The following is a 24,841-nucleotide window of genomic DNA, read 5'->3' as shown; positions in this document are numbered from 1 at the left end:
CAGTTCCACTTATAATTTGTCACTGGAACTAGACGTGTTCCTAATGTGGCACAAGTTAAAATATCTTATTCCATTGATAGATTATTTAAGTTATGGGGAAATTTTTTGTTAAAGTGAAAAGAAACTATTTATCTGGTGCTTTAAAAAATCAATATTAAAGAATCATTTACTTAAAACAAGCTCCTATATCTTTTGAAAAGTTACATGTAAGTTAGTTTTGTCTTATTTCAACTGCACTAAGATATTTACAGTAGAAAGTAGACCAGAGATCCTTAAGTTTTATTTTTGCAGTGTGTGATAAGAGATGTTCCTGAACTGCAAAAACACAAAGTCCTACTGGCATTTTTGTCTAGTTTTTAGTGCAAACATCTTAGTGCATTTGAAATAAGACAAAACTAACTTACAAGCTTGTTTTATGTCAATTCCTTTATATTGATTTTCAGATTTTTTTTTCACCAGTAAGACATTTTTCCTTGTTATAAGTTAAATAATTTACGAGTGTAACATACTTTTTAAAAAAAATAAATATTAGGGAATTATTGACTTAAAATAAGCTCCTACAAATGCACTAGGTAAAGCAGAAACTAGACAAAAACCGTGGTAGGATTTTGTGTTTTTGCAGTGCAGGATCATCTGGATTACAGGAGTTAAACTAGAGATTAAAAAAATCATCTGATCAGTTTATCTCATGACTTTCTCTGTGGCGTCTGGATCCTCTGGTTTCAGAACGGTGCTCTCTCTCTCTCTCTCTCTCTCTCTCTCTCTCTCTCTCTCTCTGTGTGTGTGTGTGTGTGTGTGTGTGTGTGTGTGTGTGTGTGTGTGTGTGTGTGTCGCCGTCCGTTCAGGCTGCAGACACAGACACACAGGGAGGGACTTCTCAGGAAACAGAAACTTTGAGTGACGGATCTGGTTTCCCAGCCCCCACACCTCCGCCCCCCTCCATCACCTCCCTCTAAGCGTCTTTTACCTCTGACAAGACAACAACGCTTCCCCGGCCGCTGCCAGCTTCAACCCTATGGGGGGACGATGGGGCTGTGGACGCTGCTTCTCCTGCTCCTACACCTGGGTAAACTCACCTGCCTTCACTTCAAAACATCTCTCAGCCTCTGTTGGACTTACTCGCTTGTTGATGTTCTTTAGTGTCTCTTATTTCCAGTAACTAGTTACATTTACTCACTTGAGTAACTTTTTGAAAAAAATTACTTTTTACTACGCTGTACTTTTTAAAGTAAATAAATGTCTCCTGTAAGAGTATAAAAAGCAACATAAGTACTGAGTAACTAGTGATGTAAACAGGTTAAGAAAATTATCATTTATAAGCAAATTCTAATATTTTAAGGACCAAAATTAAAAGAATAATGTAAAATACAATGCAAAGTAACAAGTTCAGAAAAAATAGACTTTTCCAATAAAACTTGCACTAATGCTAAGTAATATTAGGGGAGTTTTATGACAGATTTTAGATCATTAAAAAACAGATTTTGTCCTAAACTAATTTCTTTATTGTCTGAAAAGTTGCTAAATATAGTATTACATACCAGTACTTCCAGTAATAATGGTGTTTATGGTATTTATGGTACATTCACTTCATCTACAAATGGCAAAATGGGCTCAGCACAGAGAATAAGACATAAAAACAAAGTTTATGCAACAGCAAAAAGTCTCACTGCAACATAAACATACACAGCAGAGTGGGGAAGAAATTTACTTTTAAGAGTATTTTTACTACGCTGTACTTTGAGTAACTTCATTATGAAGTATTTCTACTCTTACTTGAGTAAAATTTCTGGATTTTCTACCCTCCAAATAAAAAACAAACATGTTTTAACCAAAACTTCAGCAGACTCAGATACACACCTGAGGTTTTTGTTAAAGTTTCATCGGTTTTTTGTTGAAAAAACAGATTTGGAAACATTTTCTTTTGCCTTTTTGTTATTCATATAAATTATTGTCATTTTCATCTTTAAAATACCACAATTTCCACTTAACTTTACATTCTGGTCCATCTGATGATGTATTTTTTAAATAGTAAATGATTGATAATTTGATCGGTTACTCTGTACTTGAGTTGACTTTTTACCAAATACTTTTTTTATTCTTACCTGAGTAATTTCATGGATAGCCACCTTTTACTTTCACTTCAGTAAAAATATGTTGAAGTATTTCTACTCGTACAGTTGATATTGAATTAAAAACATTTCTTAACCAAAACTTCACCTGACACAGAGACACCGCTGGTGTTTTTGTCAAAGTTTCATAAACTTTACATTAAAATAAAAGGATTTGGGATTTTTTCTTTTTTTTGCCTGATTTTGTTACTTTGTAATTATGTTATTTATATAAATTATTGTCACTTTTGTTCATAAAATACTCAAAATGTAATGATTGATTTTTTGATCAGACTGTCTACCAAATACTTTTTCACTCTTGAGTAACCTTTTGGGTGGCTATTTTTTACTTTTACTTGACTAAAAATATGTTGAAGTAGTTCTACTTTTACTTTTACTACAGTTTTTGGGTACTCTACCACCTGTCCTTGTTGTTTTTTGACCAGAAGGAAGTCTGTGTTTTTGTTTTTGCGTGTTTTTTAAATGTTTCTCTGCATGTTTCTGCAGCAGTCTGCGTTTCCCTCCCAGCGCCGGCCAACGTTTCCATCACCTCCTACAACATGGAGCACATCCTGAGGTTCTGGCCAGACCCGCTGACCCCCCCAGACGCCCGCTTCACGGTCCAGATCCACAGCACCAGGTACTGCCCACAAACAAATTCACTGACCTACTTCAGAAGTACAACACAGAGTGACTCATTCTAATTTTAAAAGTAGGTTTAACGCCTAATTAAGCCTATTTTAATTAGGCATTAGTGGATGAGTTAAGGTGTGACCATACTTGGAGTTAAACCTTTCCTCCTTTGTTGTTGCACCAACAGTTGCCAGATAAAATAAGCAGAGAAAGTTAATTCCTGAGCTAATTTTCTGTTTCTTTTGGTTGAATTTCCAACACTTTGTACCTCATATATGTTTTAGTTCAATTGAAATAAAGCAAAACTGACTTACAAGTAACTTTTTAGCAAGATACATGAGTTTAAGTCAATAATTGCTTAATATTGATTAAAAAGTGCATGCTATAAGTAACAAAATCTGCCAGTGGAGCAAAATATTTTAACTTATATAATGGGGAAAATGTCTATAGTTCCACTGGAAGATTATTTCACTTATAACCAGTATTTTTTAAAATTAACATTAGGGAATTAATAACTTAATACAAGATCCTAATTCTTGTTGAAAAGTTACCTGTAAGTTAGTTTTGTTTTATTTAAAATATACTAAGAGATTTGCACTGGAAACTAGACCAAAATACTTTTGTTCACTGGATTCAGATACGTCATGAAGAACTTTTGTGACGTATTTTTCACCACAAATTACAACAGGAAGTGTAAATGTCAGGGCCGTTTTGCTGCTTCTTCCTGAAGAGTTTAAAAAAAAAGTACTTTTACAAGTGATGCTACCATTTTTATGAATTTACAAAGAATTAGTAAAGAAATTTTGTCGAAAAAGAGGGAAAACCCGGTATTACTTAACAGCAGAAACTACATTCAGAGTTTGAAGGTGGACCTTACCTCATTAAATTGATTTTATCTCTTAGAGATACATAAAAAGGTCATTTTGCCAACAGAAGGTTCGATAATTACTTTAATGTGTTTGTTTGGGGTTTACATTTTCGTCTGATAAAAAGAGTGATGCTGTGGGCTCTGCATTAAATGGATCCACAACTAGAAAGAATGTGAGCAGGGGAAATTATGTACTTGTTCACAAGCTATTCCATCCAACGTGTTATTAGTAATACAATATAACCATAAACAATATAAAATTTGTATTAAAAACAATAACAAGTGTTATATTGGAAGTCATTTAAATATGACCTAAATATAAAATAAATAACAATCATGTACATGGAAATATGTTAATCTATAAATTCGTCCAGGGATTGTGAAACATGTTGGCCTAAATATGTTGCGATTTTCCTGTTTATCTAAAAGTTGGTGTTTGTGATAAGTTACGAAACTGTATTTTTTCACTATATTTTCCACCTACGGAGGTCGCCATTTTTTCACCTGCGCAATGCCTGACACTGTAACCAAAACCATTAGCAGGAGCTAAAGTAGTGAGCTAGCGCGAAATCAAAACAAATTGAAAGATAACAAATAGATGTCTAAAATGAAAGTTTTATAGCAAACCAATCTAATATATCTGAGAAAATGTTTTGATCCTGATGCCTACTGTAAGCAGTTTGAGTTTCCTTTCCAGTTAGCATTTCCGGTTAGCATTTTGCAACTAGCAGAAGCACAAACATGACCGACTTTCGGCTCTCCCTCCGTCTGGTCCTCCTCATCTTCATTCCCCTTCTCCACATTTCTACATTTCCATCCATTTCAACTCGCTTCGGTTGAAATTAAATGAGCTGAACGAAGTAAAAAAAAAAAACTTCATGCTGGGTGGAGCTAGCGGTTTAGCACCTAGAATGCGTCAACTACTCAGGGTGAGCTCTAAGGAGTTTTCCTAGCAACCAGTCACTGAGCATTTTTATCTGGTTGTTATATTAATTAATGATTAACTTCTTCTTTTTAATATTAATCTATCAGAAAGTTGGTGAATGTTTGCGCTGAGACTTTATATGATTTCTTTTCGCTATATGAATGCTTTAGATGCCTCAGAGTTTGTCAGGATACAGATCTAGACGTGCCTGTTAGGTGTGATTCTTCCACACAAACCAGATGATATCATTCTGGATTTTTTAAAATAATTTCCTCCATGTTTGTTTCCCTAAAATGAAACCAGTAAGCAGTAAACAATCCTATAATGTTTTTGACAAGGTATTACTGGTTACTGCTGAGAAAATGAGCAGTAACCATTTTCACCAAATGATGATGACATCATTAGGTCAAATGATGTCATATTTGACCTAAATATGACATCATTATTTAGGTCAAAGGTGAACATTTGAGTTGGGACTTTTTTCCATTGTGAAAATATTAATGTAAAAAATCCAAACAGGATATAGAAGAGACACATCAGATCTGATCATCTGACTAATACTGTTCACTTTAAGGCATTTTCTAGAAAAGAAAGAGTTGTAATCTGTTGTTTTTCCCCAAATGAAGCCTTTATTTTTATAAATCTTAGACATATTAGTAGGAATTTCTCACATAATTTCCAGTTTTTTTTTGTTTTTTTTAAGTTCCAAATTGGTGAAGTTTTGCACATGAACAGTGAAAAGTAAGCATTACAAAGTGGGAATGATTTGTCTAAACTGATAATAGAGATTGAAATACTCAAACTTCTGAATGAATTGGTGCCAGACATGTGTATAACTGGGATAGAAATTAACCTTTACTGAGAACGTATTTTTTAGAAGCTGACACTGAAAACACATATAACCAGGTGTTATGTTTGAGGTTTATGAGCTTTTTTGTGTTTGGTTTTGGTTTCAACCAATCACCTTTCAGCAACATTTCAGATGGTTTCATCACTCTCAGCCACCCAGTTTATCTAGATGGCAGAGTTTAATGAAAACAAATAATTTCCAGGAAATCTAGAATGTTTTCAATACAGTCTGGCCATATTTCTACCAAGTATGATGTTTAGAATAAGAAATGTTCTCCTAAATTTAGCTAAAGTGCTCATTCTAATTAACATCTTATAACTAAGCTTGTTTTTTTAGGGCAAGCTTAAAAACAATCTTGCACTTGTTTTTAAGCTTGCACTTAAAAACAAGTGCAAGCTTGTCCAAAGTCAAGTGTGGACTTGACTTTGGAGTCAATATGTGGATATTCCAGAATTAGTGAAAATATTTCAAGTTTTAATTGAATTGATCCATTATTTAGAGCAACTATTTATAAGTCTACAGCTAAAAATGTTATTTAAATAAAAAACTTTTATTGTTTCCGCATTTTTGGACAAAATAAGAACCAGGTTTGGATTCACAAACATTTCTGTTGATCTGAAAAACAACATAAAATTAACATTAATAAAAAGTAATGGAAATTACCCATCATTGTTTTTGTTAAATGTCCTTATTTAAACTATAACTATGAGATATATTTGTGCTTACTTAGCTTGTCATGATCAGCAATAAAGTTAGTTATTTAGTTAAACATTTGCTTGAATCTACCCAGCCGAATCAGTCAGCAGACGGAGGATTCACAATGGTCCTTAAAACACCAAAATTTCTACATAATGTTATATTTTGGTCAATCTGGTGATATAATTTTTACATATTAAATTATGTTTTGATCAGTTACTCAGTGTTTAAGTCGCCTTTTTACCAAATACTTTTTTACTCTTACAGGAATGATTTATTAGATGGCTACTTTTGACTTTTAATTTAGCAAAAATATGTTTGTAGGTTTTTGGTTCTGTCTGGTGTATTTTTGTTTAAAACTTATTTGTAAAATTGACTCAGAGCAGCTATACTTCAAAATATTTTACTCAAGTAAAAGTACATTTTTGCCAAAAAGTTACTCAAGTTGAAGTAATTGAGTAAATGTAACTAGTTACTACCCAACTCTGAGAATGACATGCAGCTAAACATCTGGTTCTGGGTCAGTATTTTTGTTTAGTTTCTGGTCTAAATTTCTTTGTACATTTGAAATACAACAAATCTGACTTACAAGTAACTTTTCAACAAGATATATGAGCTTATTTTACATCAATAATTCTTTATTATTAATGAAAAAGTACATGTTAAACTGGGAGTTTATTTAATTTATTTCACATTCAGCTGGCACTGTGCCGTTACCTAGCAACCCAGGCAAAGCCCGCCTCGTTGCCTAGCAACCCAGTTCTAGTTTCACAGGCAGATTATTTCACTTACATGTAAAAAAAAGTCTCAATATGACTGAAATAATCTGCCAGTAGAACTAAACTTTTTCATTGTTAACATAAAACTCCTATGTCTTGCTGAAAAGCCACTTGTAAGTTAGTTTAGTTTTAATTCATGTGTACAAAGATATTTACAATAGAAACTAGACAAAAAAAAAAAAAACTTTAAGATTTTGTGATTTTGCAGGGAAGTGATCCAGAGAACAAATATGTCTCTTCTCAGAAAATAAAGCCATATATATATTAATCTGATGCAACAAGTAGCTAAAACGCATTTTCTACTTGTGAATGTGTTGTGGGATAATTCATACTCCACTGCAGCTAATAAAACAATATGAAACAGTGGACATGGCTGAGGTTTGTGGAAATGAGTGCAGACACTCATGTGAATTGGTAAAAAGCTCAAAAGGTTTTTAAACATCCGCAGAAACATCAACATCCCTCATTGCACTTTGATGTTTCCATTATTTCTCCACAGAGCCGCTCTTAAGTTTCATTTCTGTTTCTGGGAGCTCCTCTGACCGAGTGCTTTTCTTTCTGAGTGATTGTGAAAGTTTCATAAAAGCTGTGAGTTTCCTGCCTCAGCATTTAGGAAACATTAATATCTGTAGTGTGACACAGCAGCCCTCGCTCCGTTCTAACTGCCTGTTTGCTTTCTCTGTGTAGGAAGCAGCGATGGAAAACGGTGGCTGAGTGCGCCGAGCTGACGGCCGGACAGACGTGCAATCTAACCAGCAAACTAAAGGACTCGTTTGGCCTCTACGTGGCCCGAGTCCAAGCCTTCAGGACCAACCAGACCTCCAGCTGGACCACATCGAATCTGTTCCACCCTCTGGCTGACAGTGAGAGACAAACATCATCATTCAGACCTGACATGTTTCAACAAAACACGTGAATACAGAAAACTTCAGATTTATTGTCAGGATCATTTGTTTACCAATCATTTGGTAACATGTGTCGAGAAAAGTCGAGCTTTATTTATCTGTTTTCTCAAACATAAATGACCATAAATTAAGGTGTGATAGCAATTGCAAACTGCAAAAACACAAACTCTTACCAAGTAATTTGGTTTAGTTTCCAGTGCAAATATCTTATTGCAACCAAAATAAGACAAAACTAACTCACAACTGACTTTTCAGCATAAATACTAGCTTGTTTTAAGTCAGCAATTCTTGAATCCACTGGCAGATTAATTCACTCATAAAATGGGATAAATGTCTTGTTATAAGTGAAATAATCTGCCAGTGTACTTTTTAAAATCCATATTAAAGAATTATTTACCAACGGTCTAACTGCCAACAGTATTTACCAAGGGCAAATAATTACAGATTTATGAAGAAGTAATGTTTCTAAAGAAACACAACAGATTAACAGTGCTAGTTTTGGTTATTTAGCCTGTAGGGGAAAAAAATGGGGGTTCAGTTTAAAATGCAAGCTAAATATTTAGTTTACAAACAAAATATTTAGCTCTAATCTGAATTATTTTGTTTTAAAACAAAATATTTAGCTTGCTAACTAAATATTACTTTGTAAACTATACTATAAATATTTAATTAGCTTCTAATTAAATATTTAATTAGCTTCTGATTAAACATTTAGTTTGAAACTGAGAAATTTACAAATGAATGAGTAACATGGTGAAAATATTACTTTAAAACTGAACTCTTATTTCTTTCTCTGACTGAATAACCCAAATTATTGCTGCTAAGTTTGACTGTAACTTTTCAAACATAGAAATATAAATATACACATTATGTATTTTAATCATATTTTGCGTAATTTGTTTGTATCAAACCATTTCCTCAAAATTAACTCCCTCCCTTTTGTCTTTCTGTAATCTGAACCCGGTTCAACCTTTATCAGTAGTATAATGTGGTGTCATCTGCATATAAAGTGACGTTTAGAGTGTTTGTAGCATAATTTATGCGATTTAACCACAATTTAAAAAGTTTTGAACCAAGCAAAGAGCATTGTGGTTGATCTTACTTAACCCTAACAGTTTTTTCTAAACTTTGGTGATAAAAATCTGCCAGTAAACGATTTAACTGTCCCTAATTTGACAATGTCAGCATTTACATCATTAGTATTTATCTCACTTATAGTGTAACCTGAGCCTTTTATAAGTTTAAAACCTTAAAGCAGATTTATGTCTTCTTTTCGTCAGCCGTTCTGGGACCTCCTGAGGTTTCCGTATCCGGCTGTGGGAACTGTTTGGTCCTGCAGATCCGAGACGGTCCTGGGATCAACGCGGATCTGACGGATCTGCACAGGGAAATGGAACTGAACGTGAGGAGAACCAGAGACGGCGCAGAGGTGAGAGTTCCTGACAAAGATCCTGTTTATTCTTTATTTCACAATAGTTTTCCTTCTCTTTTCCTCAACTTGGATGTGAGTTTTTTTCAGGCGTCCCTCATTTGTGTTTCATCGTCGTTGCTGTGAGAGCAAATTTTTCTGGACGATCAAATTAGTGCGATAAGTGATAATATTGTTGTTTTGAGTCCATTTTCAAGTTAAAATTCAAGTAAGTTCACCCTCTTAAAGATCAGTAAACTTTGATTTCTAATAAATATTTGACATTGGAACTGGACGACATTTTAAATGTCCAATATAAAGAAACAAAACAACAAATAAAATTAATACTGAAGTCTCTGTAAATAAAAAGGTGCTAGTTGAGAGAAAAATAATTAAATGGAAAATAGCGTTTTACTGATTTATTTTTTAAAACGGCAGTCTTTAAAATCCATGTTGATCTGATTTTAATAAATCAGTTTGAATCCAATGAAAAGGTTCAGCTAAAATGAAAAATAAACTGTTACACCGTGACCCATTACAGACATTATTATGCTTTGGTGCATCTTTAGTTCTCTGCCTCTTTATTGTGATTGACTCAGGAATTGATCATTTTGCAACTTCAACCTTTAATATTTTGTATTTTTCATAATCTCACAACTTTTTCTCCACAGGACATTTTGTATCATTCAAATGTTAATTGTTATTTGCTTTGATTAGCAGTAATTTAGATTCTCTCTAACTTGTTATCTTTGTTTACAGTGACGTCCTGATAATCCACCAACATTTGGGTTTTTATTCTTGTTATTTCTGTTTTACCAGACAGAACTGTGTCAAGTTTCTTTTCTTTCAGTGCATTCTAGTTTTGACTCTTGTGTTTTCCTCCTTGGTTTAGTTGCTTTACATTTGTGGTTCGGTTTCCTCTGTGTTTAGTATTCTCCTTCTCTTTGCTTTCTGCTTCCTCTGATTGGTCTCACTTGGTTTTTATGTTTCTTTCCTCTCCTTCTCAGTATTTCAGCTGCTTGGTTTTATTGTTTCTTGCTGGTTTCTCCTGTTACACCATCTGAATGTGAACCACTTTTTCTGACAATGAGTGTTCTGGGCGATGTCTCTACCAGCTTAGTTTTCCTGCTTGTTTTTCTCCAGGATTGTCAACGGCGTATCTCTCTCATGTATCAAAGTAAAGTGGGTTGAATATAAATGCATGTGACTTTTTTCCTATTTTTTCCTTCCATTTAACAAATCCTGAAGGAAACAGAATAAAACCAGGTCGGATCAAAATGACAACGCGTAGTTACTTCCTGTTGATCTGTCACATCTAATCCAACTAAATATTTTGTAATTTGGCATCAAAATGTGAAAAAAATGTGAAAATACTCCAAAGATAAGAATATTTTTGCAATGTAGGAGATGTGACTCCAATGATAATCTGTCATATTTTGTATGAACTGGCAAAAGCAAACCCCAATCAGTGGAAACCAAGTGTAATGTAAAACCTTGAGAAATGTATGTAAAGTGGACGATATTTGAAATTCAGCATTTTTAAGCTATTTTAATAGAGAAATAAACGGAATCCCATGGTAGGAAATATTTTGTTTATAGTTTCACAAGGGAAGCTGATGGGCTCAAAATGGCAAAGCGTAGCTACTTCATGTAGCTAACATCTAATCCAGTTGAATACTTTGTAAGTTGGGGTTGTAATGATACAAAATGTGAAAAATATTCAATTGGTGTCACTATGTTTTGCAATGATGTGACTCCTATTAAGAGTCGTAATCTGTTATATTTCTTTATCAACTAACCCAAACCACTGATTAAACTGCAATCAGTGGTTTAAGCTCGTGAAATTTAAACCTTGAAAAATTAATATAAAGTAAACGATGTGTGAAATTCAGCATTTTTAAGCTATTTTGATAGAGAAATAAAGTGGAAGGAATGGTAGGAAATAGTTTGTTTATGTATACGGAAGGAAAGCTGATGGGCTCAAAGTGGCAAAGCGTAGCTACTTCATGTAGCTGACATCTAACCCAGTTGAATACTTTGTAAATTGGGATTGTAATGATACAAAATGTGAAAATACTCCATTGGTGTGAATATTTTTGCAATGGACTAGTTGTGACTACAGTCAGGAATCAGATCTTGTCAAATGTCTTATCAACGGCCGCAAACAAACCCCAACCATTGGTGACCAGGCACAATGTAAAGCTAATGTGTAGTTAAAACACATCAAATGCAGCATGTTAAACTGATAAAAAAAAAAGAAGCTTTGTTTGTGGTTTCAGAGCATGGTTGGGATGAAATGGCAGTGTGGGTATGAATACTTTAAAGGACAAACTGACCCAGAGACATAAATTTCTACGTCTTTGTGGTTCTCCGGCCTGTTTTGTGATGAATTGCGTTTGGTTTCTGGTTGTTTTCGTTCCCTCGGGGTATTTTACAGCCTTCATGTCATCATTCTGACGTTTCCCCTGTGGTTGCTTTTTCTCTTCACCATGTGATGTTTTTCAGCTCATCTTAAGACCTGCTGATGTTGTTTTTTTATTTAGCAGAGCTCAAAGTTTGACAGTTTCTTTACTGAATAAACTGAAACTGAACTTCCAGTTTCAGTCTACACACCTCAGTGGTTGACTCCTGGTTATGCTTGACATTTCCTGTGCAGCAGGAAGTGATGTGCTTCACCATTTCACAGAAATTACAGGAAAGAAATGGTTGTAAAAGACGATTAATTAATTTTGGGGATAGCACCATATTTTGGAGACTTGCTGTGTACGTTTGAAGACAGCTTATCATTTTAATTAAGGAATATGCATAATGAAGACCCCTTATGATGCACAACAACCTTGAATCTAGCGTTCCCTCGCCGGATGAGGGTCACCGGGGCCCCACTCTGGAGCCAGGCCTGGAAGTGGGGTATGATGGCGAGCTCCTGGTGGCCGGGCTTTTACCCACAGAGCCTGGCTGGGCTCAGCTCGAAGAGGAGACGTGGGTCCTCCTTCCCATGGGCTCACCACCTATCGGAGGGGCCAAAGGGGTCAGATGCAGTGTGTAACAGGTGGCAGCCGAGGGAGGGGACCCTGGCGGTCTGATCCTTGGCTGCAGAAGCTGGCTCTTGGGACGTGGAACGTCACCACTCTGGTGGGGAAGGAACTGGAGCTAGTGTGCGAGGCTGAGAGGTTCCGGCTAGAAATAGTTGGCCTCACCTCGACGCATGGCTCTGGTTCTGGAACCAGTCTCCTTGAGAGGGGCTGGACGTACTTCCACTCTGGAGTTGCCCACGGTGAGAGGCGCCGGGCAGGAGTGGGCATACTTGTTGCCCCCCGTCTTGGCGACTGTACGTTGGGGTTTACCCCGGTGAACGAGAGGGTAGCCTCCCTCCGCCTACGGGTGGGGGGATGGGTTCTGAGTGTTGTCTGTGCTTACGGGCCAAACAACAGTTCAGATTACCCACCCTTTTTGGAGTCCTTAGGGGGGGTACTGGAGAGTGCCCCTCCTGGGTACTCCCTTGTTCTACTGGGGGACTTCAACGCTCACGTGGGCAATGACAGTGAGACCTGGAGGGGCGTGGTTGGGAGGAACGCCCCTCCCCCGATCTGAACTCGAGTGGTGTTCTGTCGTTGGACTTCTGTGCTCGTCACGGATTGTCCATCACAAACACCATGTTCAGGCATAAGGGTGTCCATATGTGCACTTGGCACCAGGACACCCTAGGCCACAGTTCGATGATCGATTTTGTCATTGTTTCATCGGATCTGCGGCCGTATGTCTTGGGCACTCGGGTGAAGAGAGGTGCGGAGCTGTCCACTGACCACTACCTGGTGGTGAGTTGGCTCCAGTGGTGGGGGAGGAAGCCGGTCAGACATGGTAGGCCCAAGCGTGTAGTGAGGGTCTGCTGGGAACGTCTGGCGGAGTCGCCTGTGAGACGGAGCTTTAACTCCCATCTCCGGCAGAACTTCGAACACGTCCACTTAGACATTGAGTGTGAGTGGACCATGTTCCGTGCCTCCATTGCCGAGGCGGCTTATCGGAGCTGCGGCCGCAAGGTTGTTGGTGCCTGTCGCGGCGGCAATCCTCGAACCCGTTGGTGGACACCTTCGGTGAGGGATGATGTCAAGCTGAAGAAAGAGTCCTGTCGGGCCTTTATGGCCTGTGGTACTCCAGAAGCAGCTGATTGGTACCAGCGGGCGAAGCGGCATGTGGCTCGGGTTGTCGCTGAGGCAAAAACTCGGGCATGGGAGAAGTTTGGAGAGGCCATGGAGAAAGACTTACGTACGGCTTCGAGGCGATTCTGGTCCACCATCCGGCGTCTCAGGAGGGGGAAGCAGTGCAGCACCAACACTGATTATAGTGGGAATGGTGTGCTGCTGACCTCAACTCGGGACGTTGTGGGCCGGTGGGCGGAATACTTCGAAGACCTCTTCAATCCCACCAACATATCTTCTGTTGAGGAAGCTGAGCCTGGGGACTCTGGGTTGGGCCCTCCAATCTCTGGGGACGAGGTCGCCGAGGTGGTCAAAAAGCTCCTCGGTGGCAGGGTCCCGGGGGTGGATGAGATCTGCCCGGAGTTCCTTAAAGCTCTGGATAGTGTAGGGTTGTGTAGGCTCACGCGACTCTGCAATATCGCATGGACATCGGGGGCAGTTCCCCTGGATTGGCAGACTGGGGTGGTGGTCCCCCTGTTTAAAAAGGGGTACCGGAGGTTGTGTTCCAATTACAGGGGGGTCACACTCTTAAGCCCCCCTGGTAAGGTCTATTCAGGGGTCCTGGAGAGGAGGGTCCGTCGGATAGTCAAACCTCGGATTCAGGAAGAGCAGTGTGGTTTTTGTACTGGTCGTGGAACACTGGACCAGCTCTACACCCTCAGCAGGGTCCATAGGAGTTCGACCAACCAGTCTACATGTGTTTTGTGGACTTGGAGAAGGCGTTCGACCGTGTCCCCAGGGGGGCCTTGTGGAGGGCTCTCCGGGAGTATGGGGTACCGGGCCCTTTGATACGGGCTGTCAGGTCCCTGTATGACCGGTGTCAGAGTCTGGTCCGCATTGCCGGTAGTAAGTCGGGCTCGTTTCCGGTGAGAGTTGGACTCCGCCAAGGCTGCCCTTTGTCACCGATTCTGTTCATTACCTTTATGGACAGAATTTATAGGCGCAGCCGAGGTGTTGAGGGGATGGATGGATGGCATAATGAATTCATCGTTTTTGACCAAAATTATACAAAAGTAATGTGACAAAATGTGATTTTAAAGAAAGGAAGGAGAGAATCGCTTGCAGAAAGTTGGATTTTACCAAACCGAATTGGCATTTTGATACTTTTTTATAGTTTTTACAGTTTAAATTTTAAGATTATTTTTGCAACTTTACCAAAATCGTGTTCTGCTTAGAGCAATTTTTTTTTTGATAAACCTCCGTCTTAGTGCCAAAACTATTTATTGAAAAACAAGTTATCTTTTTTCAATATTGGTGTGTTTCCATTAAGCTAATTTATTTTTGAAATGTTAAATTGCGCAACTAATGCAGCTTTTGATCCTCCTTTATTATAGCTTAATTTTCTTTTCCAACCAGTCTTCCACATGACCATCTTCATCCTCTCTTTGGTGACGTTTTGTCGTTTCCATTCTGTTTCAGTTCACACGGAAGCAGCCCTACCAGCAGGAGACCGTGATCTCGTACCTGCAGCCAGGTGTGGAGTACTGCGTCTCCGTCTCCTTCAAGTCCCTCATAAACCAGAACAGCGTCCCCAGTGAACGCCGCTGCGCCTTCACCAGTCCTCCCCCACCCGAGCACTCATGTACGCCTCTTCAAATGATGTTATTCCTGCGTCCGAGTGTAAAACGTCTGATTAATTTGGCTGTTTTGGTGTGACTACTTTGGCGTTCAGACTTGTCTCGTCCTGCCGTTCCTCAGTGTTCCTGGTCCTCGGCCTGTTGGGGACGTTTACTCTTTTGGTGGTCATCGTCGTAGGCCGGTTCATCTTCAGCAGCAAGGTGAGCTTGGAATTACTGAGACGACACCTGAACAGGTCAGTTCACACAAAGAACACCCTGTTGGGAATCAAAATGGCCGCTTTAGTTACTTTAAAGTAAGAATAACTCAGGAAGAAGTCAGAGGATCAGTGTCTGGTCGGCTGATTAAGATATTAGATCGCTTTATTTTTGTTTTAGTTCAGTAATTTAATGCTCAGAAATACAGAACGCAACATTTAGCATAGAAGTTGATGGAGTCTAAGTTTCACTTGGTTTCTCTTGATTCAGTTTGTTGCATATCTTAAAGGTTATAAATTTATGTTAATTTTACCTGAATAAATATAAAACGTAAATATAAAAAGTTGTTTTTGAATGGCTATTCTTAAATGACATCCTTAAATGTGATTTTTTTTTTCTTTTGTTTTTGTTGTTCTTTAGGTTAAAAATCTGCATCTGCCCTGCATGAAGTTCAGATCTCAGTCCTATACCTGCCTGAAGTCTTCTCTGACAGAGGGGGACGGCGTTACGACCTAAGTCATCCTGAGGAAACAGGAGTTCAGTTACTTTGAGTTCCTCTTCTGGAGGGAACTTCGTTTTTTTTTGTTTTTTTGTATATTTACTTTTATGACCGAGTTGTACTCAGGATATAACCACCTCACCTGCCTCACATTTTTAATACAGTTAGTGTAAAATAATCCCTGTTAATCAGCACAAAGGGTTTAATTTATCTTTTCTCACTGAGGTTTATTTTAATTTTCTTTTGTTAAAATATGTTTTTTTCCTTCTTCTTGAAGAAATTTCTGCCAGTGTGTTTTAACCCTTCAATAACAGAATGTGTGTTTATTGTGTAAAAATCTATATCTTATTATTTTGTTGGAAAAAACTGAATGATTCATGGTTTTGGAAAAGGTACCTGCACTTTTTTTAAACCTGTGTTTTGGATTTCTGAGACAAATGACGTACACCTGTAAAAGAATCTGCACAGATGCAAACTGCTTCTGGAGTTTTTTAACAGGAAACGGCTGCCGAGGAAAGAAATTAATCATTTGAATCAATAATCCAGTAATATCTATACTCTGGTGAAAAATTTGAGCATATTCTGTGATGTGACGAAACTGTGATGTAAGAAGATCCAAACTGTGTTTTTTTCATTCAGAAATATAACCGAGAAATATAATTTATTTGGTCCTTATGGCAATTCTTCTCGATGTCTGTGCAGGAACAGATTTCTGAGCCTTTTATTTGATTGTAAATGCAATAAAAATGAAATAAATTGTGAATTTTCCTAGTCTTTGTTTCAAACATTTGTTTTTAAAATCATAATTTACTGCCAATAATTGGGGAAACTTTATGATGTTGTAATAATATACGAATTCATGTTACATACAGAAACCAAATGTCATTAGTAAGAACATAAATATCTATGTTCTTACTAATAAACTGAAGGAGGTCTACCTTATAGCTAAATATTTAGCTTCAGACTGAATATTTATCTTGTTAACTAAATGTTGAAGCTAAATATTTAGCTTGATAAGTAAATATTAAGCTTCAAAATAAAGACAGCTTTCTAAAAATATATTTCATTCAAAGTTAAATATCTATTTAGAAGGTTAAATATTTAGTTCGAAAGTAAATATTCAGCATGCTACTTAATATTTAAACTGAAGCTAAGTATTTAGCTACAAACTATTTTTTTTAGCAAACTAAATATTTAATTTCACAATAAATATTTAGCTTGATAACTAAATATTTATTTTAAAACTGGCATTAATAAATGAATAAATTATTTTAAAAACAAACCCACTTTTTAAGCTTTTGAAAGGCTAAATAATCCAAATTATTGCTGTTAGTTTTTGCCTGTTCTTTATAAATGTCTCTGTATTGACCTGAAATAAATTATGGTAGCTTTTCGACGATATCCTATTTGGAAGCTTTTATTTCGAAAGGTTACCGTAAGGCTCCGTATAAGCGCGCAGCAGAAAGGAATCCGAGTTGCGAGCTGCCGTAACGTCGTGTTTCCCTGAAGTGAAATGAAAAGTGACTGAGTTGACGTGAAACGTGACGTGTCCACGCTGAAATTATTATTATACATTTGTTTCCGCGTATTTCCCCCGCCTGTTGTTGATGAATGCAAACGGGAACTGAATGAAACGGCGAGTTTGAAACGACCAACCCTGGGACACTGTACTGAAGTCGGGACGAGACGGGGGCCGAACCGGACCGAACCGAACCTTCGGATCAACATGTCAGTCGCTGTTTGTGTTTTCATCCTGACACTTTCAACACTAAACGGAGGTAAAGTTCCGTTGTTCTTGTGGGTCAGTGAACGTATTACCGTAAATATAGAGGAACAATCGGATAATGGAGGACTTTTGTTGTTCTGATTAACTTGCATGAACATTTTTGGGTTTTAATCGGTTTATTCGTGATAGTTTATAGTGTGTACTGAGATATTGTAGTTTAATTCATGTTTTTTCCAAATGGACATAACAGGTTTAGACCGAACTCCCAGAAATGTTTGTTGTACATTTTTCTACTTCAGTCTCTTCTGGCTGCCAAGTCAACAGATTTGTTTATTTAGAAAAGAAACTATGAAAAATTAAATCTATGTCACAAAAATGACACTAAAACCATGTATAGATGTCCAAAGTGTGACCCGGGGGCCATATGTGGGTCCTGGACTGATTTTGTGTGGCCACCAACTTCAGTTCAAGAATCATGTAAATTTACTTCCTCAACACGATGCAGATGGCTCATTTTTATTTCTTATTTGGGGGAAATTATTACCAACAATTCTTCTTTTTGCAATGGGAAATATTAGGTACATCACAAAGTATTCATGATGTTTTTATAACTAAGCTTGTAAGGTAAACAGAACAATATGTACCCAGTAACTTTTACTAAAAAGCTGACTTTAGTGCACCCAAATATTATTTTAATTAAATTATACAATTTGACTGAATAGAGCAAGCATTTTAAAAGAAAGAGTGACCAATGTGTTTAGCTGGACCTGTAAGAATTGGCAAATTACCTCTTTTAGTTTTAGTTCTATAATGACTTGCACATCTTTTTTCTACCATACACATAATTAAATATATTTAATATGCTGTTTGCTAAGACGCGTAAAAACAATGCATCTCATTGTCCATATTAACTAAATAAATTCTACGATAAAATATTACATGCTTAGCTTATTACTGAGTAGGTAGATAATAATTTGTAATAAAACTTTTGTTAATTTTTTTATATATTTATATTTCTGGCGTGTAAATACATGTGATTCGGCTAATTTGACCCTCATGACAAAAGGTTTGGACACCACTGATTTATAGTTCATGCTGGCTACTTTTAGGGATTTATTCATTAAAAAGAGCCTAAAATTACCTAATGTGACACTATTTATGTAAACTATTAAAAAAGTTCTAGTAATTTAAATTCAATTTTAAATTGTCGCCACATTCTTTCTTTCTCTTTTTTTTCCAGGGCGTAAAGTTTTCAAAGAAATATTCCATTTATTTATTTTTTCATTTATTTTATTTTTCTGTAACTTGTAAAATGTTAGACAAAGACATCCAGAGTAAATATAAAGCTCTGGTTTTAAAATTCATCACATTAAAAGAAAAAGAAAATGTCAACCAACCAACTTAGGCCCAAGCCAAATAGCCCAATATTGGTTGTTCCAACTTTGGCAACATCAAGTGTTTTCTTGTTCACTTACCATCCAGAAAACACTTGCTGCAGCATTCTTATTGGCTGTGCAGTAGGCCCCACTTCTGCTTTTCAAAGATGTGTTGTTTCATAATAGCACATCTGATTGTAGCCATTTTCATGTGTGAGTGTAAACGTTGAGTTATTTTGATTTAAAGTGACAAGAGACCTTAAAACAGCTCAAAAAGGCATAACTGAGCAGAGCAAGATCTCATTATCTAACAATGATTTATTGCATAAAATATAATGAACATGTTTTGTATCTCATAGAAGAGACCTAACCTGTTCAAGGAAGCACAATAGAAAGTGGTAAATGATCAGATGTGAGCAGGAGACTGATGCCGTTCCTAACTTTGTTTCTCGGGTCTGTGTAGTTGTATCAGGAGTCCTCAGCAGTCCCACTAATGTCCAGCTGACCTCCAGGGACCTGAACCTGGTCCTGAGCTGGGATCCACCTGCAGAAGCACCCAGCGGATTGATCTACACCACCGAGTTCAAGTAAGTTTAACCACTATTCTCCTCTGAACTGAGCTTCCTCTGCAGGTGGCTGTTCTGGCTCAGCTGTCTTTGAAGGTTATTACAAATTGGAAGAAACACTAAACAGACCCAGAACCCTTTGGAGGGATTATTTAAACCATTTCCTCCAGGAACCTCTTGGGATCCTGGGAAAGAAAAGATGGCTCAGCCTTGGAGAGATGGAAGACAATAAATGGATGAAGAATGAGAAACTGACTCGTGAGCTTCATAGGGAAGATGGAGGAAATGAACTATTGTTTGCAGCAGAAGATGGAGTCTTTCTGTGAATGAACAGAATATATTCTCAATTATAAACCAGCAAGGTTTTTTTTTTTCTCGCTCTCCTTCTTGGCCTGTTAGCCTTCTTTTCATTAAGATTTGCACAAAAACTTTGTCAATATTCCACTAATGTCGAAATAACACAACTTCGCAATTGCAGTGTTTCCATTAAATAAGTAACACAATTAAAAAATCACACATTTGTTCAGTTCACAAGATAAGTTATTACAAAACATCTCGCGCCATGGTCCTCCAATTACTTCCCGTCGCCTCCTTTGGGGTTCCATCAATGACAACACCCAGTTGTTGATCACGTGACTCGTGTCCTGCAAAAAAAGTATTTCTGTTGCAGTTTTGGAAACTACACCAATTTTGATATGAACAAAAAGAACACTTCATGATGGTAATAAAGCTTTTTATCAAAAAAATTGTTTTTTTCAAAATTGGTATGGTGGTATTTTATTTATTTATTTCAGTGAATTTATTTTCAAAATGTCAAATTACACAATTATATGGTCAATAAAAATGCAGCTACTGACTTCTACATAGTCATCAATTGTCTGAGACGTTATGTGGCTGGAATGTGATTAAAAAATCACATTTACAGTCATAGTCAAACAGGAAGAAACTAAAGAAAGCCTCTGTGCATGCAGACGTTTGTGTTGTTCTGCTTATTTGCACTGCTGCATCCTCTATTCTGATACGCTGGTGTCAGTTTCCAGAAAACTGCCTACAGAGAGTTTCTGAGTGTTTCTCTGCATCTTCCTTAAACAGAAAACTGTGAACTGAAAGTTGGAGTCAACTGGAGAAGAATTATTTAGTTATGAATCAGGATTTTCTTCTGGAAAGGAAAACGGCTGACTGATGTTAATGAGCAAACATGTTTACAACAATCAGCCATAATAATACTTCCTTGTTTCCAGCTGGCGGTTCAGCACAGGTCAGTGTGGATCACATCCATTGTCAAGTACAACCAACATGTTCCGCACTGTTAACAGTTGTAGGTCCATGGGACATTGGTATAGTTTGGGTTGAACCTTACCTGCCTAGTAATAGTCCAACCTGTGGTGAAAATGCTCTCCTGAATACGCCGGACCATAAAATGCCATACTGCTCAGCGGAGAACGAGGCATAAGACCAAATGATGTCAGCCAATACCCCTTACTTTTCTCCTAATGATCTTCTCTGGATCTGTAAGGTTTGCTGTGGGATATGTCTCTGAGATATAAGGAGCGGATCCTGTCCAGTCTTGTAATTTGGGAGACGGAGTCTCCATGGATCTGACGCTTCTATCTAGATTCTAGAACATTGATTTGACTGAGATCTGAAAAATTTGGAAGCCAAGAGAATACCTCAAAGTGGTTGTTGTGTTCTTCAGATCATTCAGGAAACCTTGTCCCTCCACTGCCACAAGGGCATACCTCTTCAACAAAGACGTGCAGCATCTCAAAGCAAAACATGAAGAACATGAATGCATCCCACTTTCTGTACCAGCTTGAGTTCTTGCCACGATCCCACCTGATTTCATGTGTTCCTGAGGTAACACATGACTAGTTGTCCAAGGAATCTAAAATCTGACCAATCCACACAACATCTGAATGGTCTGAATCCAAAGCTCACATCCAAAGAACATGTTGGTTGGTCTGTGGTCATTCTGTCCACAATACGATCTTCTGTTCTCCGGTTTTCCTACTTAGGACCAGATTTGGTGGATCTGGACCCCTGCAGATGGGGGACAATCCACTGACTGGGGCAAGTCCACCCCAGTGAGCAGCTTTTAGAATCACCTTCACCAGTGATAACTCTCTGTAGTACTTTTCTGACTTTATCAATTTCTTAAATCATTGAGGAAAAATTTTGATCCACTCATATTTCTAGTATCACTTCACCTCATTGAAGTTTTTGCAACTGCCTAGTGGTTCCACCACAGCATTTCAATAAGGTCCACCACAGCATTTCAATAAGGCTGAGGTCTTGATGTTCACTAGTTCATTGCAGAACCTTTGTTTATTGTTAAGCCATTCTGTTGTAAATCTGTTGTTGTCCGAACTACCGAGGAGATCAGAGTCGACTTAGTGGATGCAGACTGCCCTGGTTGTAAAACAGATCCAACTCTTATTCAAACATGGTGATGTGTATTGTAGCCAACATCGACTTTGGTCTCAGCTGTTCTGATGACATTGTTCATTCAGATGCATCTTTGCATAGAGTCGCACAACTCTAACCCTTCCATGCAAACTGCCTGTTTAAGATTAATCTTTCTACAGAAAGACAGACTTTTCAAGAGCGTGATCTCAGACACTATTAGTCTTAGTTAGCTTGTTAAATGCAGCCCCAGTTGCTCCTCTGAGGTCATTGTTGATGTCTTATTGGTGTCGAGTTGCAGAGCAGCAAACTTCACCTTCTGCAGAGGCGATCACTCGGAAGATCAGTTAATCATCCGATCGGCCAGACGTGGCTGCTACCTCAAATCTTAAATCCACTGAGAGCTGTGAGGACGGATTTAGCTTCTCCCAGGACCATAGTGACAGTCGCTGTTGTCAAAGTGGTTATAAAACCGGCTCATTAGTTTTGACTAGTTGTCCATTATAAAAGCTTGTTTTATGGTTTGTTTGCTTTTTTCCTGTGTCATTATCAAACTGTGTGTCCTTTTATTGCTTGTTTTGTCTCAGGAGTTTTGTTAAATACTACGGTCCAGGCTGCGTGAACATCACAACCTTTCAATGTGAACTCAGCAATTTTAACATCAGTTACTATGGGACATACAGTGGGAAAGTCCGGGCTCTGCTGGGAGAAGAGGCCTCAGCCTGGGTGGAGAGTAAAGACATCACTTTGGATAAAGACAGTAAGTCTTTAACGCACATACCCCAAAAGTTCACTTAAGCATCGGTTTCAGATCTGGCAACAAAAGCGATTGGTGGTGCAAGTTTCCAAGCCATCCAGAAATTAATTCTGACTTTTCCTCTGCAGCCCTGATCAGTCCTCCCAGCGTGTCGCTCTTACCCATCGATCAAACTCTGGAGGTCAGTTTTAAGGATCCAGAGTTTAAGATGTCCTCTCTGAGGGATGTGTACCGCAGAGTCCACTACAACATCACCTATTGGAAGGAAGGACAAGAGGAACAGGTAGGAAGCGGGTTAATCAGTTCATGAAAAACCAGAATGTTGATCAGATTACTGAGTGGATGTGAATTCAACACCAACAGGCTGAAGGTGTAGCACAGCTTTTTGTCTGGCTGATCAGACTCTGTAGAAATGGCCCTCTGCTGCCACCTGCTGGATTTTTAGATAAACAGCAGCAGCTTTTCAACAGCATGTCCATCAATCCGTCTCATCATTGATCAACCAATCTGCTTGTCTGTCCATCCATCCAGTTGTATCTCCATTCATCCATCTATTGATCCCTTCATTGATCCATTAATTCATCTGCCTGTCTGTGTCCATCATCCATCTATTCATCCAATTGTGTCTGTATCCATCAGTTTGTCCTTTCATTGATTGATCGATCAATCGATATGCCTAACTATCCATCCACCAATCCATCTATTCATTCATTCATTCATTCATTCATTCATTCATTCATTCATCTATCCAATTATATCTCCATCCATCCATCATTTGGTCTGTTCATACATCCATCTCTTTATCCAACCATCCATCCATCAATGGAAGATTGATTTCATTGATCATTACCTTGCCTCTCTGTCACCCCCTACAGGCGAGAACTCACAGTAACGTCCACCAGGACCGGGTCGTTTTAGAAAAACTGGATCCCTCGACCAAGTACTGTGTACAGGTCCGAATCATCACCCTCAGAAACAGGAACCCCACCGAGCCCAGCAGCGTCCTGTGTGAGAGGACCGGCGACTCCGGTACGCTCTTTGTATTCATAATTAGTGAGGAAGTTCATAAGCACAGAACAGGGACCCCTAAACCTGAGTAAAGTGGCGTTTATGCTACTTTCATGTTCAGAGGTGGAAAAGTTCTCCAAACCAATCGCAGTCTCTGTTTCAGACAACTCTCCGGTGGTTGCAGCTGTGATCACATGTGTCATTATCGCAGTGGCTGTGGCTGTGACAGCGCTGGCCATAGTGAAATGGAAAAGTATTTCCCACTTCTTATGGCCAAAGGTTTCTCTTCCGCGGCATTTTGAAAAGGTGCATCTGCTTTCAGAATTTCTGCCTTGGATGTAAGATTGATTTAATCTAACATCACGCTTCTTTCTGCTTCCCCAGTCTCTGCTGGCTACACCAGAGTCCTCTGTTTATTTAATCACGCAGCCCACTGAGGAGATCGCCCCGGTGAGCATCGTTACAGTCGAGGAAAGCAGCCATGAAGGGACTAAAGAGAGCTACTACGGCAAACAACTAAATGGCACAGTGGAGAATAACTGTCTACATCCTGCTTGTTGATGTGACCGCAGTTGACCACAAAGACTCAATAAAATGGAAGATTTTGATTTGAACAAAGACTTCTAAATAATGTGATTGTAAACGGATATATGCCGTCATCCTACAAACTGTCTATTTACTGTACCTGTATTATAACTAGCTGGGTTATGGTGACATAAAATGTCCGACTGTACGGTGTTTCTGAAGACGTGGAAGTAGGTTTTTGGGAGAATTGTTTATAAACATGTAAAACTGAAGACATTTTCACAATCAAACGTTGCTAATTTAATTGTTTGCACTTTTACCAGTCCAGAGATGTTCAAAACCAAAGCTGAACTGGCTTTTTTTATCGGGTGCTGATGAAACTGAACTACAAAGTGTGTTTGAACATTTTTATGTGTTGAAATGATAAAAATGCAGTTCTTGATTTGTCTTTAGAACGTGTGTTTGTTGTTTGATTCTCCCATATTTCTCTGTTCTATTACAACTGTTGGAATTTGTTCAGAGTTGCAACAGTTTAAACTTGTTGCAGTTTAAATTGTTGCAAGCCATGTAGGCTTTGTTTATTTTCTGGTCTTTTTCTGCGGGCTAGAGTCACTTGCTTACGATGAAGTATTAAGGCCAGACTAAGGTTTTTGTTTTAAAAACAAGAATAAAGTTATGACAACTCTTCATTAGTCTGCGTGAAAATGGTTAACAGCTTGTGGAGTTATAGTTTGTTCACAAATAAGTAAATACTATCTTTAACACATCAGCATCAGATTATTTGACAAACGTAAAGGACTGTGGAAAATGATGCAAGTTTTACGGGTGTCGGGTCGGT

At 38.1% G+C, this 24,841-nt stretch overlaps 2 protein-coding genes across 5 annotated transcripts; both read left to right on the top strand.

Moving 5' to 3' along the window:
* Positions 1 to 569: 569 nt before the first annotated feature.
* crfb2 (cytokine receptor family member b2) lies at positions 570 to 16,413 on the top strand. Of its 4 annotated transcripts, none has more exons than XM_008404141.3 (7): positions 570 to 1,066; positions 2,616 to 2,748; positions 7,547 to 7,722; positions 9,045 to 9,193; positions 14,788 to 14,950; positions 15,067 to 15,146; positions 15,564 to 16,413. In XM_008404141.3, the coding sequence occupies exons 1-7, from the start codon at positions 1,027 to 1,029 to the stop codon at positions 15,657 to 15,659; spliced, it is 837 nt and encodes a 278-aa protein (XP_008402363.2). In that variant the 5' UTR covers positions 570 to 1,026; the 3' UTR covers positions 15,660 to 16,413. The 4 variants fall into 4 exon arrangements, 3 of the variants coding, with proteins under 3 accessions (XP_008402363.2, XP_008402364.2, XP_008402365.2); XM_008404142.3 differs by having other exon boundaries at positions 571 to 1,066; positions 15,067 to 15,181; XM_008404143.3 differs by having other exon boundaries at positions 572 to 1,066; positions 15,041 to 15,146.
* A 688-nt stretch (positions 16,414 to 17,101) lies between these two features.
* On the top strand, positions 17,102 to 24,690 carry LOC103461787 (interleukin-10 receptor subunit beta-like). Its single transcript, XM_008404139.3, has 7 exons — positions 17,102 to 17,420; positions 19,208 to 19,331; positions 22,301 to 22,473; positions 22,599 to 22,753; positions 23,346 to 23,499; positions 23,642 to 23,784; positions 23,863 to 24,690. The coding sequence occupies exons 1-7, from the start codon at positions 17,369 to 17,371 to the stop codon at positions 24,037 to 24,039; spliced, it is 978 nt and encodes a 325-aa protein (XP_008402361.2). The 5' UTR covers positions 17,102 to 17,368; the 3' UTR covers positions 24,040 to 24,690.
* Positions 24,691 to 24,841: the final 151 nt, after the last annotated feature.

The sequence above is a fragment of the Poecilia reticulata genome, chromosome 2, assembly GCF_904066995.2.
Source record: "Poecilia reticulata chromosome 2, P_reticulata-male-v2, whole genome shotgun sequence".
Lineage (NCBI taxonomy): Eukaryota > Metazoa > Chordata > Actinopteri > Cyprinodontiformes > Poeciliidae > Poecilia > Poecilia reticulata.
This window is presented reverse-complemented; position numbering and strand designations above follow the sequence as displayed.

What these genes read in the sequence shown, in the direction of transcription:
- crfb2 (XM_008404141.3), top strand. Translation starts at nt 1,027, where the DNA reads ATGGGGCTGTGGACGCTGCTTCTCCTGCTCCTACACCTGG. An exon ending in GTCCAGATCCACAGCACCAG is followed by an intron (nt 2,749 to 7,546) that starts GTACTGCCCACA and finishes TTCTCTGTGTAG; the next exon opens with GAAGCAGCGATGGAAAACGG. An exon ending in GTTCCACCCTCTGGCTGACA is followed by an intron (nt 7,723 to 9,044) that starts GTGAGAGACAAA and finishes TCTTTTCGTCAG; the next exon opens with CCGTTCTGGGACCTCCTGAG.
- LOC103461787 (XM_008404139.3), top strand. Translation starts at nt 17,369, where the DNA reads ATGTCAGTCGCTGTTTGTGTTTTCATCCTGACACTTTCAACACTAAAC. An exon ending in ATCTACACCACCGAGTTCAA is followed by an intron (nt 19,332 to 22,300) that starts GTAAGTTTAACC and finishes GTTTTGTCTCAG; the next exon opens with GAGTTTTGTTAAATACTACG. An exon ending in CATCACTTTGGATAAAGACA is followed by an intron (nt 22,474 to 22,598) that starts GTAAGTCTTTAA and finishes TTTCCTCTGCAG; the next exon opens with CCCTGATCAGTCCTCCCAGC.